At 40.0% G+C, this 20,976-nt stretch overlaps 1 protein-coding gene across 2 annotated transcripts in view; it reads left to right on the top strand.

Annotated features, from left to right (window-relative positions):
• The first annotated feature begins 584 nt into the window (after positions 1 to 584).
• esyt2a (extended synaptotagmin-like protein 2a) overlaps positions 585 to 20,976 on the top strand; it is a 35,273-nt gene continuing 14,881 nt past the window's right edge. For both annotated transcript variants that reach the window (XM_026313942.1, XM_026313941.1), the window contains exons 1-7: positions 585 to 721; positions 1,682 to 2,069; positions 12,196 to 12,237; positions 13,361 to 13,495; positions 14,553 to 14,629; positions 14,970 to 15,042; positions 16,829 to 16,918. In XM_026313942.1, coding sequence (XP_026169727.1) covers positions 1,701 to 2,069; positions 12,196 to 12,237; positions 13,361 to 13,495; positions 14,553 to 14,629; positions 14,970 to 15,042; positions 16,829 to 16,918 — 786 coding nt within the window. In that variant the 5' untranslated portion in view covers positions 585 to 721; positions 1,682 to 1,700. The remainder of the gene's footprint in view (positions 722 to 1,681; positions 2,070 to 12,195; positions 12,238 to 13,360; positions 13,496 to 14,552; positions 14,630 to 14,969; positions 15,043 to 16,828; positions 16,919 to 20,976) is intronic.

Genomic DNA, 20,976 nt, shown 5'->3' with positions numbered 1-20,976 from the left:
AATGTTCGATTTTAACGTTATTCTGATAAAAGTATTAAAGGATATTTTTAAAATATGAAAAAAATCAAGTTATGAAGGCTATAACTATGAACAGTTAAATGCAGTAGCTAATGAAATAGACCTTGTTTACATGCAGGTTGTTGCTGCTAATATTATGCTATTTAGCAAAAATATATTTATGAAAACACAAACAGGCAAATTCAAAGGTTTTATTTTCCATGAAATCTGAAAATAGTCGTAATTAATTTCACTGTATGATAATTGATTAACTAATTATCTAAATATCACTGAATCATTTCGTCTCCAAACCATGCCTCCATAAAAACTGTTAAACCCCAGTTTGAGGTTTGTTTAACCTTTATAATTTTGTGGATTGTTTTTTAATGGTATATTTTAAAGTGCAGTAAACCCAACCTAAACCTAAACTTGGACCAGATTATTAATAAACTTATTAAAAAACAAAACAAACAAAAGACGAACCGTTAGTTACCGTTTCTTTTCCCGCCACAAGATGGCGCCCGGCCCTCCCGCTGAGTCCCTCCGCGGAGGAGGCTGACCTCTTTCCCGCGATGACGCTTTCCTGTGGGCTCCTCGCCTTCACGGCAGGATGTGTTGAAGGCGAGAGAGGGTTTTTAGAGTTCGGCTGGTCGGTATGCAGCGGGCTCGGTTGGCAAAGTGAATTTTAGTTTATTTTCCGGGGAAGAACGAATGTTGGATACCGGTGAGTGTATTTCTGGTTAGCGGCGAGCGTAGACGAAGAAGTTGTGTTTTTTTCACTGGTGTTTGGTTTACGCAGTGCTGGTGAAGTCCCAGCCCCGATACGTGTCACTTTGGAGTGAACGTCACGACAGATTCCGTTCAGAAATCTGGCAAGTTTAGCGTTGCTCGGCCTAACGTGAGTGTTTTACAAACCGTAACCGATAACCTCGGTAAATGTTAGACTCAGACACAGATGCTCTTCTATTCGGCATATATGCAACCAAATCAAACGCAGCCTTTTTACTAGAAATCCTACTTTCGTAGTCGCTTCACACTCATCGTTGTCTTCCACGGAGGTGTGTTTTGGTGGCTGAGGATTGCGGAGGACACGGTTGAGTCACTTTTCAAAGTTAAAATAGTAATGGCAAAAATGCGTGTGGGTGTACTGGAACAATGCCGAATCGAAGAGTGGATTAAAATGCTTTGAAAGACCGTTCAAGATCGATTTTTTTCGAGTACGAGCTTTCTCCAGTCTTCCCAGAAAAAAACGTAATAAAAGTGAACCATTTTCTATGGAGAGTCTGGTGTGTTGAGTTGATTTATCTTATTTAATCAACTTATTGCTACTTGAAGGTAAATATACATCTGGATGAATCTCTTGTAGGGAGGGCCTATTATTACACAAGTAGTCACTTCATTTTTGCTGTGATTCTGATTATGACAGTGTTATTGAAGTTTGTTTTTCAGGTTCCTTATAACAGTTTGGAATAGAAAGTAGTTTAAGGTTCGTCTTCTTGTTATTGGGTTCTGTTCTTTATATCATGTTTAATGTCCCTTTAGGTAAAACTACATTGAGCATACCTTTGATATGCTATTTTGACCTTTGACCTCTGGAGGTATATGTCAGAAGTTCTCTGCTTTGCTCTGTGGAAACAATTACAACTTTACAACTTTGTAACTGAGTGTTAAAATGTATTTACAGAGGGGAAATAAGTAACAGGATGAATGGTTCGGTGGAACCAGGCGTCAGGGCGAATGGACCCGTTCCGGCGCACAGCAGCCCAGCGAGCACGACCGCAGGCCCACCGATGTCTCCGGAAGAGCTGAACGAAGACCAGCAGTCATCGCTGACAGATGTCACCCAAATGTGGATTAAATTTGCTAAGACTTTTGCCATCATCTTCCCAATTTACATCCTGGGATACTTTGAGTTCAGCTTTAGCTGGGTTCTGATTGGACTCGCCATGTTGTTTTATTGGAGGAAGAACCATGGCAGTAAGGACTACAGAATAAACCAGGCCTTAGCATACCTGGAACATGAGGACAAAGCAGTGAAGCAAAGTTTGCCACCTACTGAGCTGCCACCATGGGTAAGTCCTCCAGCATTATTACATTCCTGCTGTGATCACTGCCTTTTGTTGTGTCATTGCTTTGTATTTTGACTCCGTTTCAAACTTCACCCTCCCCTTGGATGTTCTCCCATCCACCGTCAAGTATAGGATGTCAACACTCACTGGTTACCTGCCAAACTGGCTGATAGAGATAACTGAATTCCTTCACGTCTTCCTGTTGGTTTTCTTCATTTTCTTTGCTGAACATACAAGTACTTGTGCATATATATATATGTATGTTTTAGGAGTCTTGAGATTAGCACCATTCTTAACCCTTGTGAGAAAAAATACTACAGACAGAACACCCCTTTGACTACGTTCTCACTTCCAGTCAAGGCAAAGGACCAGTCAAGCACACTGTAATTTCCCTGTCCAAGTTACAGATGAACCTTTTGGGTTTGTCTAAGTGAGGTGTTGAAACTGCATTGAAAACTTTTGCTATGCTTAGTGGGTGTCACAAGACGTGTCACTCACATTTTTTTTGAGACATACCCCATTTGAAAGTGGAGACTTAACACAGTGAAATCATTTGGGTCATGAAACATGGAAAGTTTGGGCAATGTAGCTGTTAAGCAGTCAAGAATTTATTGCAGTGAGATCACCCATAATGGCCTGCAGCGTGAGACTTCAGATGTCGTTCCTCGTTTCATGTAGTGGAATTTAGGAAACCAAATGTAGTGACTATCAGGACAACCGAGGATAAATGATAGACACAACATCTTTGACATTTGATGCTGTGAAACAATTTAAATCCACTGGACAAAACAAACTTTGTTGCCTGTTAATGGGGGGTCTCATAAATAGCCACCAGAAAGGTCGCATGTTCTACACCTTTTTTGACAGCCCACAAGCTCACCATGGGTTTTAGGATCTAATGTTCTCCAGACTCTGATCATTTCAATCCTGTTAACTGCCCAAAGGAACTGGAGTCCGGTGAATAATTACACATGCCCTCTGAGCCCACGGGACGCCTAATAAAGGAACCGTTAAAGCAGGAGAGTCATCAAACTTGTTCTAATTCTTGCTTGCCAGTGTTCACACTCTTTGTTTGGTGGTGGTGTCGGCCATTAAGAAACTGGTATGGTGAAGAGGGAGATAGACAGGCCTCACACCTTCCACATTACTGCCTTTCTATGTGGCAAGCTCCTCTAGCTAACATCACTAGTTCTCAGCATGTTAGGTGTGGAGAGTATGATGCCAGTTTATTAGGTACACAGGGCTATAAAACTAAGACAGGAATCAAAGATGTACTACCCATGAGCCACAGGTTTTAGCCATGAGGCATCATTTTCTTAAATCAATTATCTGAAGTATCTAGTCACTGATTTCTAATAGAATGGGTTGTGTCAGTTTATAAAAGATGGATGGTCTTGTGTCCTCCGGGCACCTACTCATTCACAGCGCTGGATCAAGGAGCGATTGGTTAAAGAGAGAATTGGGATGTACCCAGTGATCCACACTGTTTCCAGTAAATATCTGTCATTTCTAATTTGCTGCATTCATAAAATTCGCTAATGTTTAGGCAATTTCAGTTAATTTAATAATATTCTAAATGTTAATGGCTGAAGATTATATTTTTGGTGACATACCATAACCAAAAGCATTGTTGGTTATAGCTTCTCAAATGTGATGATTTGCTGATTTTTATTTTTTTTTTTCCATTGTATATCTGTGTTTTATTTACTAGGAATAGTTTGGGTGTGGATTGGGATCGTTGTCCTGACAAAACAGTCAAAAAAGTTACCTGGCTAGATGGTTTTTGTTTGACACTTTAGAGATTAAGAGAGAAAATCATCTGTAAAGTAATTAATAATGAAAACACTCATCACATTAATCAATAATTTAAATAGCAGTTGCAGCTACAACACATTTTACGAGTTTTATGACTGAATGTATAATTATTTTTAAATCTTTAAAGTCTTTTAATGCTGAAGCATTTTCACATTTGTAAACTACACAGTTCATCACTGTCACAGTGTTGTGAAACCTACACAGAAACTTGGTAGCTCTGCAATAAACAGACTTCCTCTCTGCAATAATATTTTCTGTTATTGATGATGGTAGCAGAAAAACGGTGAGAGGCTGAGTGGATGTCAGGCTGCCAGCCAGACCCTTTCCCTCACAGAGCATCCCATCAACACATCCATTATGACATAGACCTTCAGGAGATTGGTGCTCAGCAACAATCCTGGTCCGATGCTGAGAGCCCGTCTATAAGCAGAGACACCAAGGTGTGGAGCATCTGCTGTGTTTGTTGTGTTGTGAGTCAGCAGGCTAGTCTTTTGTCTTGGTGTTGCATGTTTGATCAAGTCTGTCTCACAGCTGTTTTAACCCACAACAGGCAGATGACGTGTGGATGTGTAAACCAAACAATGCTGATTGACAGCGCTTTGTTTGGCTGATTAAAGATGAACTCAGAAACCAGTGAAAGTACTGGATTATCGTGTCCTCCTGATAATCAGCAACAGTGCCAAATAATCAGCAGTGAAGTTTGACCCCTGAAAGATACTGAGACACAGTTTGTTCTTCATACAGGAGATGTAATCTACATCACCTTTATCACACTAACCTCAAACTGACTGATCAGAAGCTCAAAAGATAGCTCCTTAGCCACAGGTTTCAGTTTGTAACTAAATAAATACAGTTCAACCATTAATTTAGTTGTTGTAAATAACATTAGGTCGCTATCTTTAGAAACCCTGTATTAATATTACCGGCCGGTACAATTGTGACATTAATAGTTAGTCTGTAAAATGTCTCCCCTTCTTTTCCATAATTATTTTCTTCTGAAGCACATGAATCTCTCTTCAGTGGTTTCATAAAATGTAATTGTCCTGATAAATTTGTCTAACTTCATTCTCACAGGGAGAATGGCACATGCTTTATACCACCATATACACTGAGTCTGTATGTAACCACTAAATGAACCAAGTCTGTAGTACTGTACACTGGTAAGCGGTAAATCAACTGTGATCACCACTGAAATTTCCATTTTGGTGAGAAGCCTGTCGTCTCCTCTTGGCTCTGTCAGGAGAAATGTCTGGAATGAGGTTTGATAGGCACGGTGGGCAGCAGCCAGGAATAAGAGTACAGTTTTATCTTTCTGAAGGCACACCGCCACTGCACACTTCCCTCACTGCTGTCAGCCACAAAAAGCTGCATGGTCTTTTTTTCAGGAGGGGCTGAGTGTCCTCGAGACCTAAGACCACGGGATAAAGGTCTCGGGACCTGGGGATGAAGGTCTTTCTGTCTTGTTGGTGTTCAGTTATGTAGCAGACTTGATATACAGCAGAGTTTAACAAGAAACTCTCTCAGCCATGGGGCATGAAAATCACTGCCCACACAGAGAAGTATGGCAGCTTTCTAAGCATTTACCATCAAAGAAGTGTGTTAACACTTTTTATTCCCAGAAAGTCGTTTTTTTTAACTAGAGGCAGCATTATAGGGGTCTAAATTTCTGTGGCTCATAAAGCTTTAACAGTTTGATTAGAAGATAACGGCTGCTTTTAAGCAGAAACTAGTTTATATCATTTCATAAAATGTATGTGGGGCCTAAACAGTTGAACCCTTCATTTTGGATTAGTTAAAAAATGTTGAATATTAAGTGTAAAGGATCATTTTCACAGTAACTCTCGACAAAATCCCCACCCAAAGCCTGTTACTATCTTTGAGCCACATGCTTTTCATTTCAATTTGATAACTTTCTGCCATTTACATAACTAAGCACCACAGATCCTTCGCCTTATGCAGCCATCAAAGTTAAATGTGCTTTTGGAAGCAGCCAAACTCTGTCTTTTCGGTCTGTTTTCAAGCTGTCTGTAACACAGTGTGTCCAGCCATGATCAGTCAATTGGCCAGTAATGCTTTCATCCATAAAATACAGAAAATCAAAAAGTATGTGATGAACAGGGCAAAGATGAGCAGGAAGAATCTTATCTACAGGCTTTAGCAGTGATTAGCAATGCATGACGTATGCCCATGCTGAGCAGCTAAGCGTTGGACTGGACTGATGCCTTCCTGCTTCTGTCACAGCAGCACAAGTGGGCCGGTCTAGCCAGTGTGAAGAAAGAGGTTTGTTTTAGGATTTAGAGGCTTTCCCCCTGGCTTAACGCTTGTTTAACGTTTTATATTTTGCCTTTAACAGTTTTACAGCAGATATACTGACAAGAAAAAAAGCAAGGAGAGTGAGAAAGTAGGGATATTGTAGTTATAAACCACTAGGCCATAAGGACTCCCAAACCCTTTCTTAAGATGTTTATTATATCAGTACCATGATGCTGACTTCAAGCTGTTGACTTGGGAATGAGTTCAGTTTAGAGTAGTTTGGTAGGCTTGGATTGATTCTGCTCCACACCTGACATGCTGATTCTGGTTCTTGCTGTGATCAGTTGAAGTGACAGTGGAGCAGTGGAAGCTAAAGCTTTGTGGCTTTACCCAGGTGATATCAAAACAAACAAATGAGAGGCAGGTATAGCCCAACTAAAGCATACTGCAGCACTCTAGCTATTATTAATATTAATGTACATGTGGTTATGTTTTTAGATAAAACAACATTGTATTTAGTGTACACTGAAAAGACACAAAACGGATAACAATAACAACCGTCTACCACACAGTAGTTGTTTGGTTTATCTAATCTCTAAAACAGCATTGGACTTGAAATAGGAAACACGAAGTTAAGCAAGAAGCCAAAGACAGATCAGTAGTTTTACCTAAACACTCATACAATGCATTTTTAATTCATCTATATCCACATCGATGTAGGTAACAGTTTATTTAATAATACCATGTGTACGTAAACTGTATTTTGTCATAATTATAGTTCTAATATACAAATGAATGCAACGGCCCATGCAAAATGGCGAGTTAATGATGAATTGCCTAATGATATCAATACAAGTTTGTGTTTTGCGGTAGTTGTGAGTTATGGCTGTGACTCACAGGGGCCTGGTTGTACTGGGCAGTGTCTAGGTGTGGATGTGTGCAGCTATGAATATGAATCTGGGTGGTGCTGGAAAAGTTCAGGCAAGCTCATTTCAACCTTTCCCCTCTGCAGCTAAATGTTAAAACAACCAGGCTGGAAACTGTCTGACCCTTCTCATCAGCCTTTCACAGGGCATGGACATGGAAACAAGTAGGACTGCAGTGTGACAGATCCTCTCCTCCTACTCTTCCTCGTGCTGTTCGTGCCTGTGGGTGTACGGTGGGAACATGGGTGGGGCTTCCCTGTTCTTTTGATGTGCCAGAAGGCAGGGCTCAGCTCCACAGCAGAGAATGGAAACAATGTGGAGGAACAGAACAGCCTCTGTTCTGCCTTTACCTGCAGCCCGTGAGTGTCCTCTGGCTCTGTGCACCACAATGTGCCAAGAGAAACACCTTTATCTTTAGCAGCAGGGGTTCACATCCAAATCTGCCCTTTTTATACTGTACTGCGCATAACCCCCAGATGTGAAAGGGGGCTAGAGTTCCTGCAGTCTTCACTTCCTGGATGTGACCACTCAAAAAACATTCATTGTTTTATTTGAAATCCAGCGTGCTACAGCTCAGTGACTGAACACTTGTACTATAGCACACCTGCTTATGTGTGTTTAACTTACCATGCACTTTGTAAATTAACCAGCCTGTTTTTGGTAGTGTTTAGAACAGGTTTCTCACCGGTTAGGTTGTTCCCTTCCAGAGGCCTCAGCTGAATACTTGGCAGAGAAGAGCTGCAGTATTTCTTTTTAAGCAGCAAGTTTGAGCTGAGCAGCTGGTCTTCCCACCTCCTTCCCCTCACAGTGATCACTTGGCAACATCAGTTTTAGTTTTTAATACAGTTTAATAGACAGCGATTATAATTTTCTACAATACATTAAATACTAAACATGTAGCACTTTCAGAGCCATTAATACCTGATAATAATACCTACAAATAATAATCGTCCAGCTCTTCTGAAAACTGAAAGCCCTTCATGAGTATTTGTCTTTTAGATATTAGATTAGATTTTGAGGTCAGGTGCATCATGGTAAATCGTGTGGTTAGTCCAGGTTAGTGCAACTTCCTTAATGTTAAATATGAAATAAAAAGCTACAGCAGTTTTTCTGTTTGCAGCCTTGCCAGAAAACTAAATAATTACTCTGAAATTAATGGCTGCAGAAAAATTCATAGGAGAAAAGTGTAAAATGTATTTACACTGGACACTGGTGATTTAAATAAAGATTATAAACCTGTTATACAAAAGGAGCCACCAGCTTTCACAGTTTTCACTGAATTTTTCTGTGTGTAGGTGATGCAGTCTGGACAACACAGCCTTGTTTGGTGCAGTGGCACATTTTAGTTCCAGGAACATTGAAGCCCATTCAGACTAGTTTTTTTTGTACATTTTGTACATCAGGTTTAATAATTGACATTAGTTTTTGGTTTTTATTAAACAGACATTACTTGGCCCAACCTCAACCCAGCTGACTGCAAACACACTATTGCAGGAAACCATATCAAACTCTATCTTACATCAGTCTGGTCTATGTGCAGTATTTCTACCCTCTTCACAATAGAGTTCAGTCTGTCCTCATCAAACCCCCAGCAGTCAGTATCTCCGAGCCTAAATATAGATGTGAGCATGGAGCAACTGTCTCGTCATATAGGCTTCTTGTTTCTGCACCTTTCAACAGCTTCTGCGGTTTGAGTAGAAGCTGATTTAGCCGGCATCCTTGTTGTTTTTGTCGTCACCTTTGACAAGGAGTGTCGCTGTTCTCAGTGTGAACAGTGAGCGAGGTTCATTTTTAGTCAGCACACAGTGACGGAGTAGAGGTTTAGGATACTGGCAGTTTTTGTTTGTCGGTTGTAGTTTCAGTGAGTGTGATCCAGTAGTACTTGACAGCATTCATCCTCTCCACGCCTCTCTTCGTCACAAATGCTTTATGTTGGGGGTGTGGCTGGGCAGCGAGGTTAGGATTTCCAAACAGCTGGTACATAGTTGGACTGTGAGTCTCACCCACTCGACAGGCATTGAAACACACACACACACACACACACACACACACACGCACACACACACACACGCACACACGCTTAAGCCTGAAAGGATGCTCCAGTCCTGTACTCGTCACTGGATCTGATTCATGTTCCAAAACAATTTTACAGAAAACTCAATGTTCCTCAGATGAGGTTCTGAGGTTCTGCAAAAACCACATCTGTGGCTCCAGTCTGATCCACATACTATTTTTAAAGTTTGTGGGCATTGTGTACAAAATGTTTGGTGCTGGTGTGGGCGTGATCCTACGAGCAGATGAAACATGACCCAAGAAGGCCAGTGTAAGTAATGCATACATGAATGCACTGCAGACACTGAAGAGGTCATTTGATTTGTCATGTATGAATAAATTCATTTTTTACTTCCTGTATTCATATCGTTTAACTTGGATCCTTTATTGCACTTTAGTTCCAGTCTCCTTCTTTAGCTTTATATTTTTACTTTTATCCTCAGTTTTGTTGTATTGGCTGTTTTATTAGTTCCCTAGTGTTATTTCCTGTTTACTTCATGTGGACACTTTGTGCCCTTTGCTCCGTTAGTTTTGCTCTTTGCTATGAGTTTAATTAACTGTCCTTTGGACGTTTCTGTTTAATAGTTCTGTCCTTGGTTTTTTTTATTCAGACAGTGTCTCAGGCTTCCCTTCTCTTTCTCTGTTGTTTACCCTAAAAGGGGAGAAAACGGTGCTACTGTTGCTGCCTGTTCTATTTGCCCCATGAGTCATTCTTTCCTCCTTTTATTCCTGGGTCCCAACTCACTTTTTACATCCTCCAAGCTGCGAGAGATGCAGCCAGCTGACTTCTGTGATTAGTCCAGGTTCCAAAGGGTGGAGCGGAGACGTGTCAGGACCACATTTGGTGCAGCTTTGCCTTAAGTTCAACCTTGAATAAACTTTCAGACACAGTGTAAACATAGGCCCCATCAATTTGTATTTTCATTTACATGCTTGGCTACATGCCATTAAGTTAAACCTTTCTCTTAACTAGTGTCAGAGTCGAGTAAAAACCGATGGAAACTAATCCTCCTGCTTTGTTGCTGACAGAAATGATGATGTTTTGCCACTGGTACTTTCTCTACCTCAGTAATTGGAGACCGGTAGCAGTATTCTTGGAAGTCATGTGAGGTCTGAGCAATAAAGAAATAGTATCTCACTTGAAGGTATTCAAACAACAGTAAAATAAGACTGAGACTCTGGGCTCAACAGTAAAATGTTGCTGAAAATAGTTAGAACATGTGATTGGATGACAAGCAATGATCCCCTTCAATTCAGTCCATCATTTTTGATTTTTATATTTTGTGTCTGCCTTTTTGTCTTTGCTGCCGGCTGCATATTCAGGAGTGTGAAAAGGTTGGCACAGACAAAGAAAAGAAAAGCAGTCATTTATTTATTTAACTTTACTCCAGACTTTGGATCAACAGTAAAAGAGAAATGAAAAGTCTCAGTGATGATATAAACATTGAGTGGTACAGAAAAGTAGAGTGTATTTAAATACTGTACTCAAGCTATTTTCATAATCAGTTATTTGTTTAGCTTGTTTTTAAAGCACACATGCAAAACATTGATTTGCTGTGTTTCTTTGTCTTACATTATGGCAAATTAAGTAGTTCCAAGTTTCAGCTGTTGGTGAAACAACACTAGACATTTCATGGCATCGGCTTGTGCTCTAAGAAACTGTAATTTAGATTTTTCAGCGTTTTTTGATGTTTTTGCATAAATGATTGAGTCACTGAGAAGATAATCACCAGATTCATGGAGGAAAAGCTGTACTTTTGAAGGCTTAAGGATGTGTTGCTCTGACAGCTCCAGATTTATTTTAAGGATTTTAAGATTTTCGGTTACCCACATATGATGAACGGGCTCTTACAGTATATGCTACTGCTGTAAGTGGGTCTGAGACAGTGTCATGCTGCATCAAACCATGTGTTTAAGCAGCTTTGGTCTTTGGTTTGCATCATAAAAGTCATTTTAATACCAAGAAAAACATCACATGATGCTGATGGTGTCATCGCTGTGACTCTGTGTGTGTGTGTGTAGGATTCAGAACAGCGTGCATGCCCACGGACCGGTCTGTATTTATTTCCTGGGCGACTTCATGTGTCACATGGGCCACATGCACATTTCTTTTTAATGCAAATCACTTGGGTGAGGAAGCATGTACATGGGCAAACTATTTGTGTATATAGTTAGAGCCAAAAGCTTTTCTGGTCTCCCTGACCTTAGTCTCTATGTAAATGTAATGCATTTAAAACATGGAGTGGGACTGCATTATGTTTATGGCCCCACCACAAGTATTAATTTGTGGCATCTGTCACAGGCAGAATGTGCAGAATCCTTTTAGTGTGTCAGTTACATAACAGGTCTGTCACAGTCGCCTCCCAGTCCTCCACAACAGCTTTGACGCTGCTGCACTGACATCCTGTCAGACCGCATCCCATCGTGCCGTAGTAGACCCAGTCCTCTCAGGTAGTCTGCACAGCCCGGCCCTGTGTGGCCAAACTTCATTCCTCTGAGAATACAAATCACACAGGGATGACAGAAAACATGCACTTAATAAAACGCACAGTAGTCACTTTTTAACCATGCTCAGTGCACGACTCTGGTAGACGATGATACAGCACTTTAGTCCAGACTGAAATATCGAGAAATGGACTAGGATGATATTTTGTTCATTGGTTATCAAATGATTGCAGATTGATTTTCTCTTGACATATTAATTTCAGCTCTGTCTGCGAAATGATGACACACTCATCTGTGGTTTGTGTGTAATGCTAACATGCTCAACTAAGATTTGGATGACCTTTGTTTTGCAATCCAGAAAGATTTCAAGGTTAGTGACTGTGAGGTCTTTTTCAGAAAAGTCTCCTAATTCTAAGGCCTTTACAAGCTGCATCAGAAACTATAGTGCTGCTTTGTCAGTGTGTCTGTCACAGAAAACTGGAGGAAAATAGACCTAGATAGTAAGTGCTTTGTCAAGCAAAGTGGCTGCGTTGTGTGTATCTGTAGCAATTAGGCTTCTGGCTGCAGGTGGCAATGATGGGAATTCTGAATTTGAATCATGATTCTCACTTTTGTCTTTCTGTTTTTTTTCTGTTCAGGTCCATTATCCAGATGTGGAGAGGGTGGAGTGGCTGAATAAGGTACAAACACACTTTCATTCCCTTTATGTCACACTCATCGGCTACTTTGCTCTGTGGTAAACTGGGTGTTGTAGGTATATAAATAGGATCTGAATCTGGAGCTCTGATAGACCCTGACCTAGTGCTTCCATGTCCCTGGAGAGAGAGAGTGAGATAGAGGAGAACGGTCGAGGGAAGTGGTGAGGAAGTGATAGAGAGATAAAGAAAGAGAACTAGAGAGGTTGAGAGAGAGAGAGAGAGAAATTGACAACTGGAACAGCATCACTTACTGCAAATGTTTAGACACACTTCCAGTAACAACGCGTTTTAATATTCCCACCTGACAAAGTGCTGTTGCCCTGTTTGCAGTTATTTCTATTTGTCTATTATGGTTGAGAGTCTAAAAGGGAAAATATGCCTTTAAAGGACAGAACTGCCACCTTCTACGTGTAAAGGATGATGTTTGGTCAATACCTCCAGCTGAGTCACATTGTAAACTGCCCAGCAACTGAGTCTGCAGTGATAGTGAACAACCATGATGACTAAAATATCACATTTACACAATCATAACAAAGAGGACTGAGCATCTTTTTTTCTATACAAAACTAAAAAAAACAGCATGTAGAGTCTAAATGTCATACACCCCAGAAATACCACAGGAGGTGACGAGTGCTTTCGTGCTGCGAGGAGAGCATCCCTGCCTCTTCGCTCATGTTCATGCTGTCTCTTCTCTCAGCCTGTAAAGATTCGCCAAAGCTTTTCATGGGTCAGTCTATCGACACACGATAGACTCTGAAAAGAGAATTGCTGATGCATATTAACAGATAAATGATGATCTATAAGTTCCATTATTTTTCTCATTCATGATTCATGACTTCTCATTCAATCTGCAGCTCGAACAGCATGTTATAGCTACACTGCAGTTTTTATTCTTTGATAATATCTTACTGATTGACTTTGATGATTGGTGCAGATCCTTATTTGAGTACTTTAACTTTTCGATATTGATATTTATTGGGGGCGACCTTCTCCACCAATTCATGTCAACCAACAGTGTCACCAAGAACGTGGCATGTCATCTGAAACAGCTTTGGTTTCATCCTAAGATTCTCCATTTCTCTGTCTGTCACCTCTTCACCCTCAGACGGTGAAGCAGATGTGGCCGTTCATCTGCCAGTTTTTGGAGAAGCTGTTCAAAGAGACCATCGAGCCGGCGGTGCAGAACGCCAACCCTCATCTCAGCTCATTCTGCTTCACCAGGATCGACATGGGCGAGAAGGTGACGGAAAACTAAGATGATAGTTATGATAGTTAATACGTCCAGTTCAGCACAACCTGGTTTGTTGCTTGATGTTGATGTTGAGCAGGTGTAATATATATATACTGCTGATATGCTAATTAATAATTAGCACTAAAAACAGAGAACAGCTTCAGGTGATGGGCCTGCCCTTGGTCATAAACTGCAGCTGACAGATGCTCTTGAATGCAGCATTTTTGTTAATTAACTGTGGATCCCACCTCTAAACAGCCAGTACAGATATGTGCCTGTACCTTATAGGGAAACTGTCAGGTTGAAAGCTAGTATTAAATGATTAGATGATTAAATGATTAGATTTGAAGCTACTTTTATTATGTCCTCACTGGTGTCAACACCAGGCTTTTGCAAAAGGATGTAAATCTTTTCATTGTCTTTCAGTGTCTGGCCTGCCCTAAAAGGCACAGCTTTGTTGCTCAGTCACTGATTTTGCTGTTCCCAGGCTGTTTCAATGAGAAAGGACAAGGGCATTGGAAGTAGTCATAGGGACCAGAATAAGCCAAAAGGTTAGCACTACAAGACAATTACATCATGATGGATTATACCAAGTACTGCAGTAGAATGTAGAAAAGGTTTAGCAGTGATGGGAAACTGGGCTAAAACAGCCAAAATTACTAGTGTGGTTTTTTTAACACTGCTGCTCACAGCCTCTGTCAAAGTGTAGGTGTTTCGATCTTTTATTGGTGTGTTTCTATTTTCGTCGCCTTTGTTTCAGTTGAACTTGAGCTCACATGAGCTGGGTTTTCTGTTGCATCTCCTTTTGTAAAGCAAGAGAACAAGAAGCAACGAGGTGAATCGCTTTTTAATCAGAGCTTAAGTGTTCGTCCCCTGTCACTACCAGCCAGCTTCTGTTGCTTTCTTTTCTGTCTTTAACCACAATCTGAGCCAGATTTAGCTGAGTATTTTCAGGGTACGGTGGTACATGTTGATAGTAAAAAGCATCTGAAAGGTTGAAATCCAGAGTCGGATTAGATTTGAGAAAGATTTGCTCACTTGTTTTACCACATTTTTCTTTCTGCAGCCGCTCAGAGTGAACGGGGTGAAGGTTTACACGGAGAACGTAGACAAGAGGCAGGTCATCATGGATCTGCAGATCAGGTAACCTCTCACATTCACAAGCTCTTGGCTTTGCCGCCGACCACTTGTATTTTTCAAAGGTTAGGGCTGGACGATATTTCATGTTGTTCTTATTAAAACCAAATCCCCTGTCTGTGGCTCTTAGCTCCAAACCTGCTGCTTCCTACTAAAGACATAAAAACAGAATATGTACTTTCTTTCTATTTTGTTGGGAAGTTTTTACTACTTACCACTTATCCTTTTAGAATACACAGATTTTTGCTATTTCTTGCTCTGGATTAGAACGAAGGCACAACATAAATTATTTTATTGTCCTTTGCTTCTAGGATATGAAACCTTTACTGTTATTGCTTCCTTTCAGTTTCGTCGGCAACACAGAGATCGACGTCGACATCAAGAAATACTACTGCAGAGCTGGAATCAAAAGTATACAGGTATGAGAACGATGGGGACGTACATGTTGAATGCTATGAGATTTCTCTATCCTGCTGTGTTACCTGATCTACCAGCAGTGCTGCTAAAGGCCTAACATGTTGTTTCTGCTGGATATTGTGCCATTAATTAGAATTAGCTTCTTTTGTGTTTTATGTTGTTGAGATTAAATATCTTTGGGTTTTATGTTTGGGACTTTTTTAAAATAACTAACAACATAAAATGTGTTATACTGAAATAAAATGAATAAAAATATTTCATTTTCTCGATGTTGGGTAATACTGCGTGCTTACAGATAGTATTTTAAGGAATGTACCTAAAACTGCAAACAGACACAATTCAACACAGTATTTTTCCAAATGTAAACAAATGTAAACAAATGAACTGTATGGAAACTCAACAAACATCAATGGGATGAAAAACAGTCATATTAATCTTAATGTCAGTGGAAGATAAAAAAGAGACAGATGTGGTTGGACCTCATTCCTTCAACCCCTGACCTCTCCAGAGACAGTTTTACATAATGTGTAGACCCAGGACTGATAAAGGAGACATTATCCACTCAGCTGTTGGCAGTGGATCAGGCCATATTTGCTGTTCATAGATCAAGAGGGAGAAAAACTGATTGAAGAGAAGAATCAGAATGTCCGAGTCAATATTTGTCTTTGTGTATGGCACAGTTTTACAGCTGCAGGCCTGGAGGTTGTATCAGCTTTTTATAGACTTCTGAGGCAATAACTGGTTCAGATGGTCAAGATGTTAACTTCATAAACGATGAGTCACAGATTGGAACTGATTTTCAGATTCCTTCTCTCACCGGCTGTCGGACTACACCAGCTTTCTTCCTCCTCTAGTTTCACAGAAATGATAAAACATTATCAGCTGCACATGATTTGTAAAGCATCCTCCTTCAGGCAGGAATGAGCTGCAGGAGGGCAGTGAGGATAAACAAAATGCTATCTTCAATCTTTCCACTGCACCCACTTTGACGAGTAAAATGGTGGTATTTGATTACTCTGAGCGAGCTGCGACCAAATTTGGTGATGCAGACGGGCAGTCTACATATCTGAGGTTTGAGTCACTGGAGCTAGTGAGACACCAGCGTCCTTAATACTGAAAAACTCTGAGAGGAAACATTCACTTACATAGTACAGTATTTCTTAAGAATTATCAGTGATGCCTCTAATTTCAGTTTGACATGACCTGCATAGGTTTTTATCTTCTGCAATAACTGTGACTTTTTAATAAAATGTTTGCATTAATGATTGATTAATGCTTAGATTCTCCCCATAACCTAGCACCTTTTAAGATTCAGATCAGATTTTTTTTTGATTTTGTGTGATTCCTGACTGGAAACTGATCAGCTCTCAGGAAGTTCAGGTCCAACACCTGTTGGTATTTTACTGCACAGACATGTACATACACCCTCACAGAGTCAGTCAAAGTAGTACAGGACAGGTCTGTGGCTGAGTATCAAACCTCAGTGTCCTTTTGATACCAGATAGATGTTGGAGAACCCAGAGGATTTTTTTTTTTTTTTCCATAATTAAAACATTGTTTTTATTGTCCATCTCAAAATCAGTGCTCAAAAAACCATTCAGTTAACTGGTACTGGCTCTCCTACCAAACAGTGGCCCAGGCTTCATCATGAGACAGAAGGTTTTGCGATTTATCAGCTAATTTCACAACATCTACAACATCTGTGCAGCTGCACTGTGGTTGAATCTGACTGACAGTAACACCTTAGGAGCAGCTGACTAATTATTAGCGTTTGTTTTTTCTCTTCAGCTTCATGGAGTGATGAGAGTGGTGATGGAGCCGCTGCTGGGGGACATGCCTCTGGTTGGAGCCCTCTCAGTCTTTTTCCTCAATAAACCTGTGAGTACCTTAACCTTTGACCTCATCCTCAGACTGTGGCTTCCTCATATGGTCTGACAGTATCAGCAGAGTGTTCACATATCATAACAGAGAACATGACTTGCTGAAATGTTGTTGATGATTTCTTATAATAGCACCGGACTGTAGCGGTTACCCAATTATTACTTATCTTGCATAGTGTTGTTCACTTCGCATCTTCCTGAATGCTGCCTCGTCCTTTATCAGTGCATTCCTTCTCTTCAACTGCTGCCTTCCTTCCTGTGTTTCAGCACATTTTATCTTCCAGATTCAGGCTTTGATATTTGCACCCACAGCAGAAGATTCAAATCCTCTCACAGAGATGTGAACTTGTATGTGAAAATGTATTTCTAGTGTGAAACTAGGAGAAATTTATGATCAGTTATGACAGCGGAGCAGCTTTGTGCTGAAAATTGTTAAACCCTTTTCAGGTGTGAAGACCTCACATGAGATAAAACATAAACTGAATGATCAAAGAGAGAAAAATCTTTCTGGATTTACATCAGATCATGTTTTTTTTTGAGCAGAAAAGTAGTTTTGCAATGATTTGCGTTAGTTTCAGTTGGTAGTCTTCAAAGATGTACAGTGTTATTTGTGTTATCTGCATCTGGGTGTTTACATTGTTGTTGTGAGGTGTGTTGAGGCTACGCCTTTATATCTTCTCACCACAAAGGAAGTGACGTCAGACACACTTCAGGCAGCTTTACCCTTACTGCTCTCTGTGCTGATCAGTGGGTTAAGAAAAGCTCTAACACTATATTCTGTCCTGTGGCTCACTTTCTCTCAGCATGTGGCTATATTTAATAATTTACTATACCAGCCTGATAGTGATTTGGTTTTATAAAAGCTAAAATCAAAGTTCCCTGTGTAGAATAATGGTGTATAATCAAGATTTTACATTTCAAAATATAACTTGAATTTTGTGCAACCTGACACATTAAAGAAAAGACAAACAAATTAAAGCTTAATTATTGACATATATTTTGTAATAGTATCTGATCACATATTTATATAATCACAAATCAATAAAAATAAGCCTGCATAAAAGCCCAGCTGCTTTTATATTATACAGTGGGGACTGCACTCGTCTTTACCTTTGAAGGTTTTTCTCTGAACCGTCTGGGTTTAAGTGCGTGACATGTGCATGTGCATGGTAACCATGGTGCATTGTTATAGTATCATTACTAACATACCTGTCATTCCCTGGTTTATCTGGTCTTCATTATTAAGAAGATCTTTGCTGTTATGGCTCTCAGCAGCAATAAGACAACAAAGAACAGTGCTTTCATGCCGAGTGATGAACGTGTGAAGTCTTGTGCACAAATTAGGTTTTGTTTTCCTTGAAACACTGGTAGTCTCAGTTCTAGCTGTTAGATTATATACTTATGAGTACACTTTTATATTGTAGACCTTGTGTGGCTCTGGAGAAAATGATTCTCTATAAAGTTTTATCAGTCACTATCAACCAGTAAGTGAATGATTCAGACTTTTATGTACAAGAAATTGAGCAAGAACAACATAAGAGAGGTCGACTAATAAAATCTCTAATAAAGAGATCGGTTGTTATCCTGGAACCAGCATTTGCCAACAGAAAGTAAAAGAGTCTGTTGTTTGTGTAGTTGTAGATTATGTGTGTGTTTATGCCAAAATTAATGTTTTTTTTTTTTTTTTTTTTTAGTGAAAGCTTCGTTATCATGTTTGTGCATGAATTTTCCTGTGAAATCCCCTCCTCCCCACCTGCAGTCTCTTCCTGTGCCAGCCTGGCAGAGCAGTACTGTGGTCCACCATTTGTCTTTATGTAGAGCACTAACTAGACCACAGGAAGACGTACGCCTTTGTGCTGCACACACACGCCAGCCGTCACGTGTACACAAGCACAGTTCATTTCATTTGTTTGCCACATATCCATGCAGACTAAAAAACACGGACAGGATTAAAGGCAAACTTCACCAATGTTATTCATGAAAATTAGTTTAGTTGTCTTGATTGGTTTACAGTCCATAGCAGAAAGCTACACAATGGAGACGTGGCATAGAAAAGGGAGGGTAAGAGCTAATTGCTAGAGCCACACTAAGGATTAAAAATCAAACTATGACCCTTGTTAACTCCCCCATTAACAACATTTACAAGGTTAAGCAGCCATGAGCTCTCAAATAAACTAAATTCTGCTCCAGCTTCCAAAACAGCTCTGATTTATGCAGATGCTGCTTTGCAGACTGAGGTGTTGAGTTTTGTGATGAGGTCGCTGGTTGCAGCCCCTCTGCAGTCATGCATTATGACATTGTAATAAAAAAAGCTAATGTAAATATTTTCGTCTTACGTTCCTTTTCACAGTAGTTAGTATTTCTTGCTGATAACGCTAATAACTAGTATTGCTTTTGATATTTTTAGTCCATTTATCCACATGTGCAGATTTCAGTTTTTATCATCACTCCTCACTGGCTCCAGCCATAGTAACGGCTTTCAGCGTTTGACATTTTAAGCTTCTTTTGTAACCTTTTTCAGCTTTGTGTTCATTCTTAATCTCAGACACACACACACTCCTTTCTCTGGCTCTTATTCATCCACGAAAACATTCATATTAAGTCCACATACATGTTAACCTTGACACCTGGCACCCTGTTCTCACTCCTTGTATGGTCAGCAGACTGCAGTTAGTTGGAGCCCTCCCAACATGAGTCTGGTGATTGTCTTGTAAACTAAGTGCTACAGATACTGAGCAGCATCAGTCCACATGTGCTGCAGGAATCCTTCAGGCCAAGACGGTACGAGACAGATACTCGTGCTCGTCAGTTTGGATTGATTTGTTTACTCTGTGAAAATCTAATTCGCCTGCTTATCAAGTCTCCCTGTCTCAGCCTGGCTCAGTCAGCGCTGCATGCATCACCTCAGTTCCATCCAGACTACATCCTCCTTTCAAAATCAGATTTTTTTTTTTTTTTGTGTCCATGCACTGACAAAAGTCTCTAGAGTGCTGTACCACTATTAAAACTACAGGACAGATGTGAAAATTACTGCTGCCACTCTATTAAAATGTATGATGCTTCAGATGTGCAGCCTTTCGATTATTCTTAGTGTCCGTTCATTTTCTTGCAAAGGTTCAGTAAACCCCAAAATTTTATTTTTTCTTTACAACAAGCAAGAAAAGTAGAATATCAGTAAAACCGTTTCTGCAGATGTGGAACAAGAAACAAAAATAGAACTGAAATATAAATATGTGTACAGTTTAGTCGCAGACTTTTTTTTTTTTTGCAGCTATAATACTACTATAACACCATTATTACTACTACTACTACTGCAAGTACTACTCCATTAGCATTCTCATGATATGACAGCAGCACTGACTGATATGAATTTATGAATGCTGGTCAACATGGCAACTGTGTGATTCCTTTGTGAAATGTGTAACTGTGTGAAGGGAACGTGTTACTGTCTGCAGGCTTGGATTTCATCATCTGTGCAGCCTCGTATTCGCACAGAATTAGAAGCAACTTGTGCTGTGATTGAAAACACGGTGGAGAGCAGCACGTCCTACTAATATTGTCTGTTGTAGCTTAGTATTAGAGTTTATATTTATTCTGTAGTTAAGAGATGGTTTTAATCTGTCTAGAGCTCTGTTGCTGTCCATGCCCAAAGATTATTGACTTGGAGTGTGTGTAGTCACACACAGTTTAGGGCATTTAACTAAAATAATATCAAGTCCAACCGGAGGAAAACCCACTATTTGAACTATTTGAAATGCACATTTACCTGTGCAGCCTAATCCTGGACCTTGTGACACTGTTCTGTTTATTCATGGCACCTCAGCTGCATGGTCAAACAGGCGACTGCCTAAATTATACAACCTCTGAAAACCTTTTCCATCTACAGACTGATGTACATTAGTGGCCATGAACATTTGTTTTCAGGCTGCAACAAACCAGAGTGAATCTCTCCAATATTAAAAAATATTTTTTTCATTTAAGGTTTTTATGCAGCAATTAGCTTGAACTTGTTGTAATACCCAAATGTCTGAACTGTACTTCATCTGTTCATTATCT

This window comes from Mastacembelus armatus, chromosome 17 (genome assembly GCF_900324485.2).
Source record: "Mastacembelus armatus chromosome 17, fMasArm1.2, whole genome shotgun sequence".
NCBI lineage: Eukaryota > Metazoa > Chordata > Actinopteri > Synbranchiformes > Mastacembelidae > Mastacembelus > Mastacembelus armatus.
The sequence above is the reverse complement of the archived record's forward strand: the minus strand, read 5'-3'. Positions and strand labels throughout refer to the sequence as shown.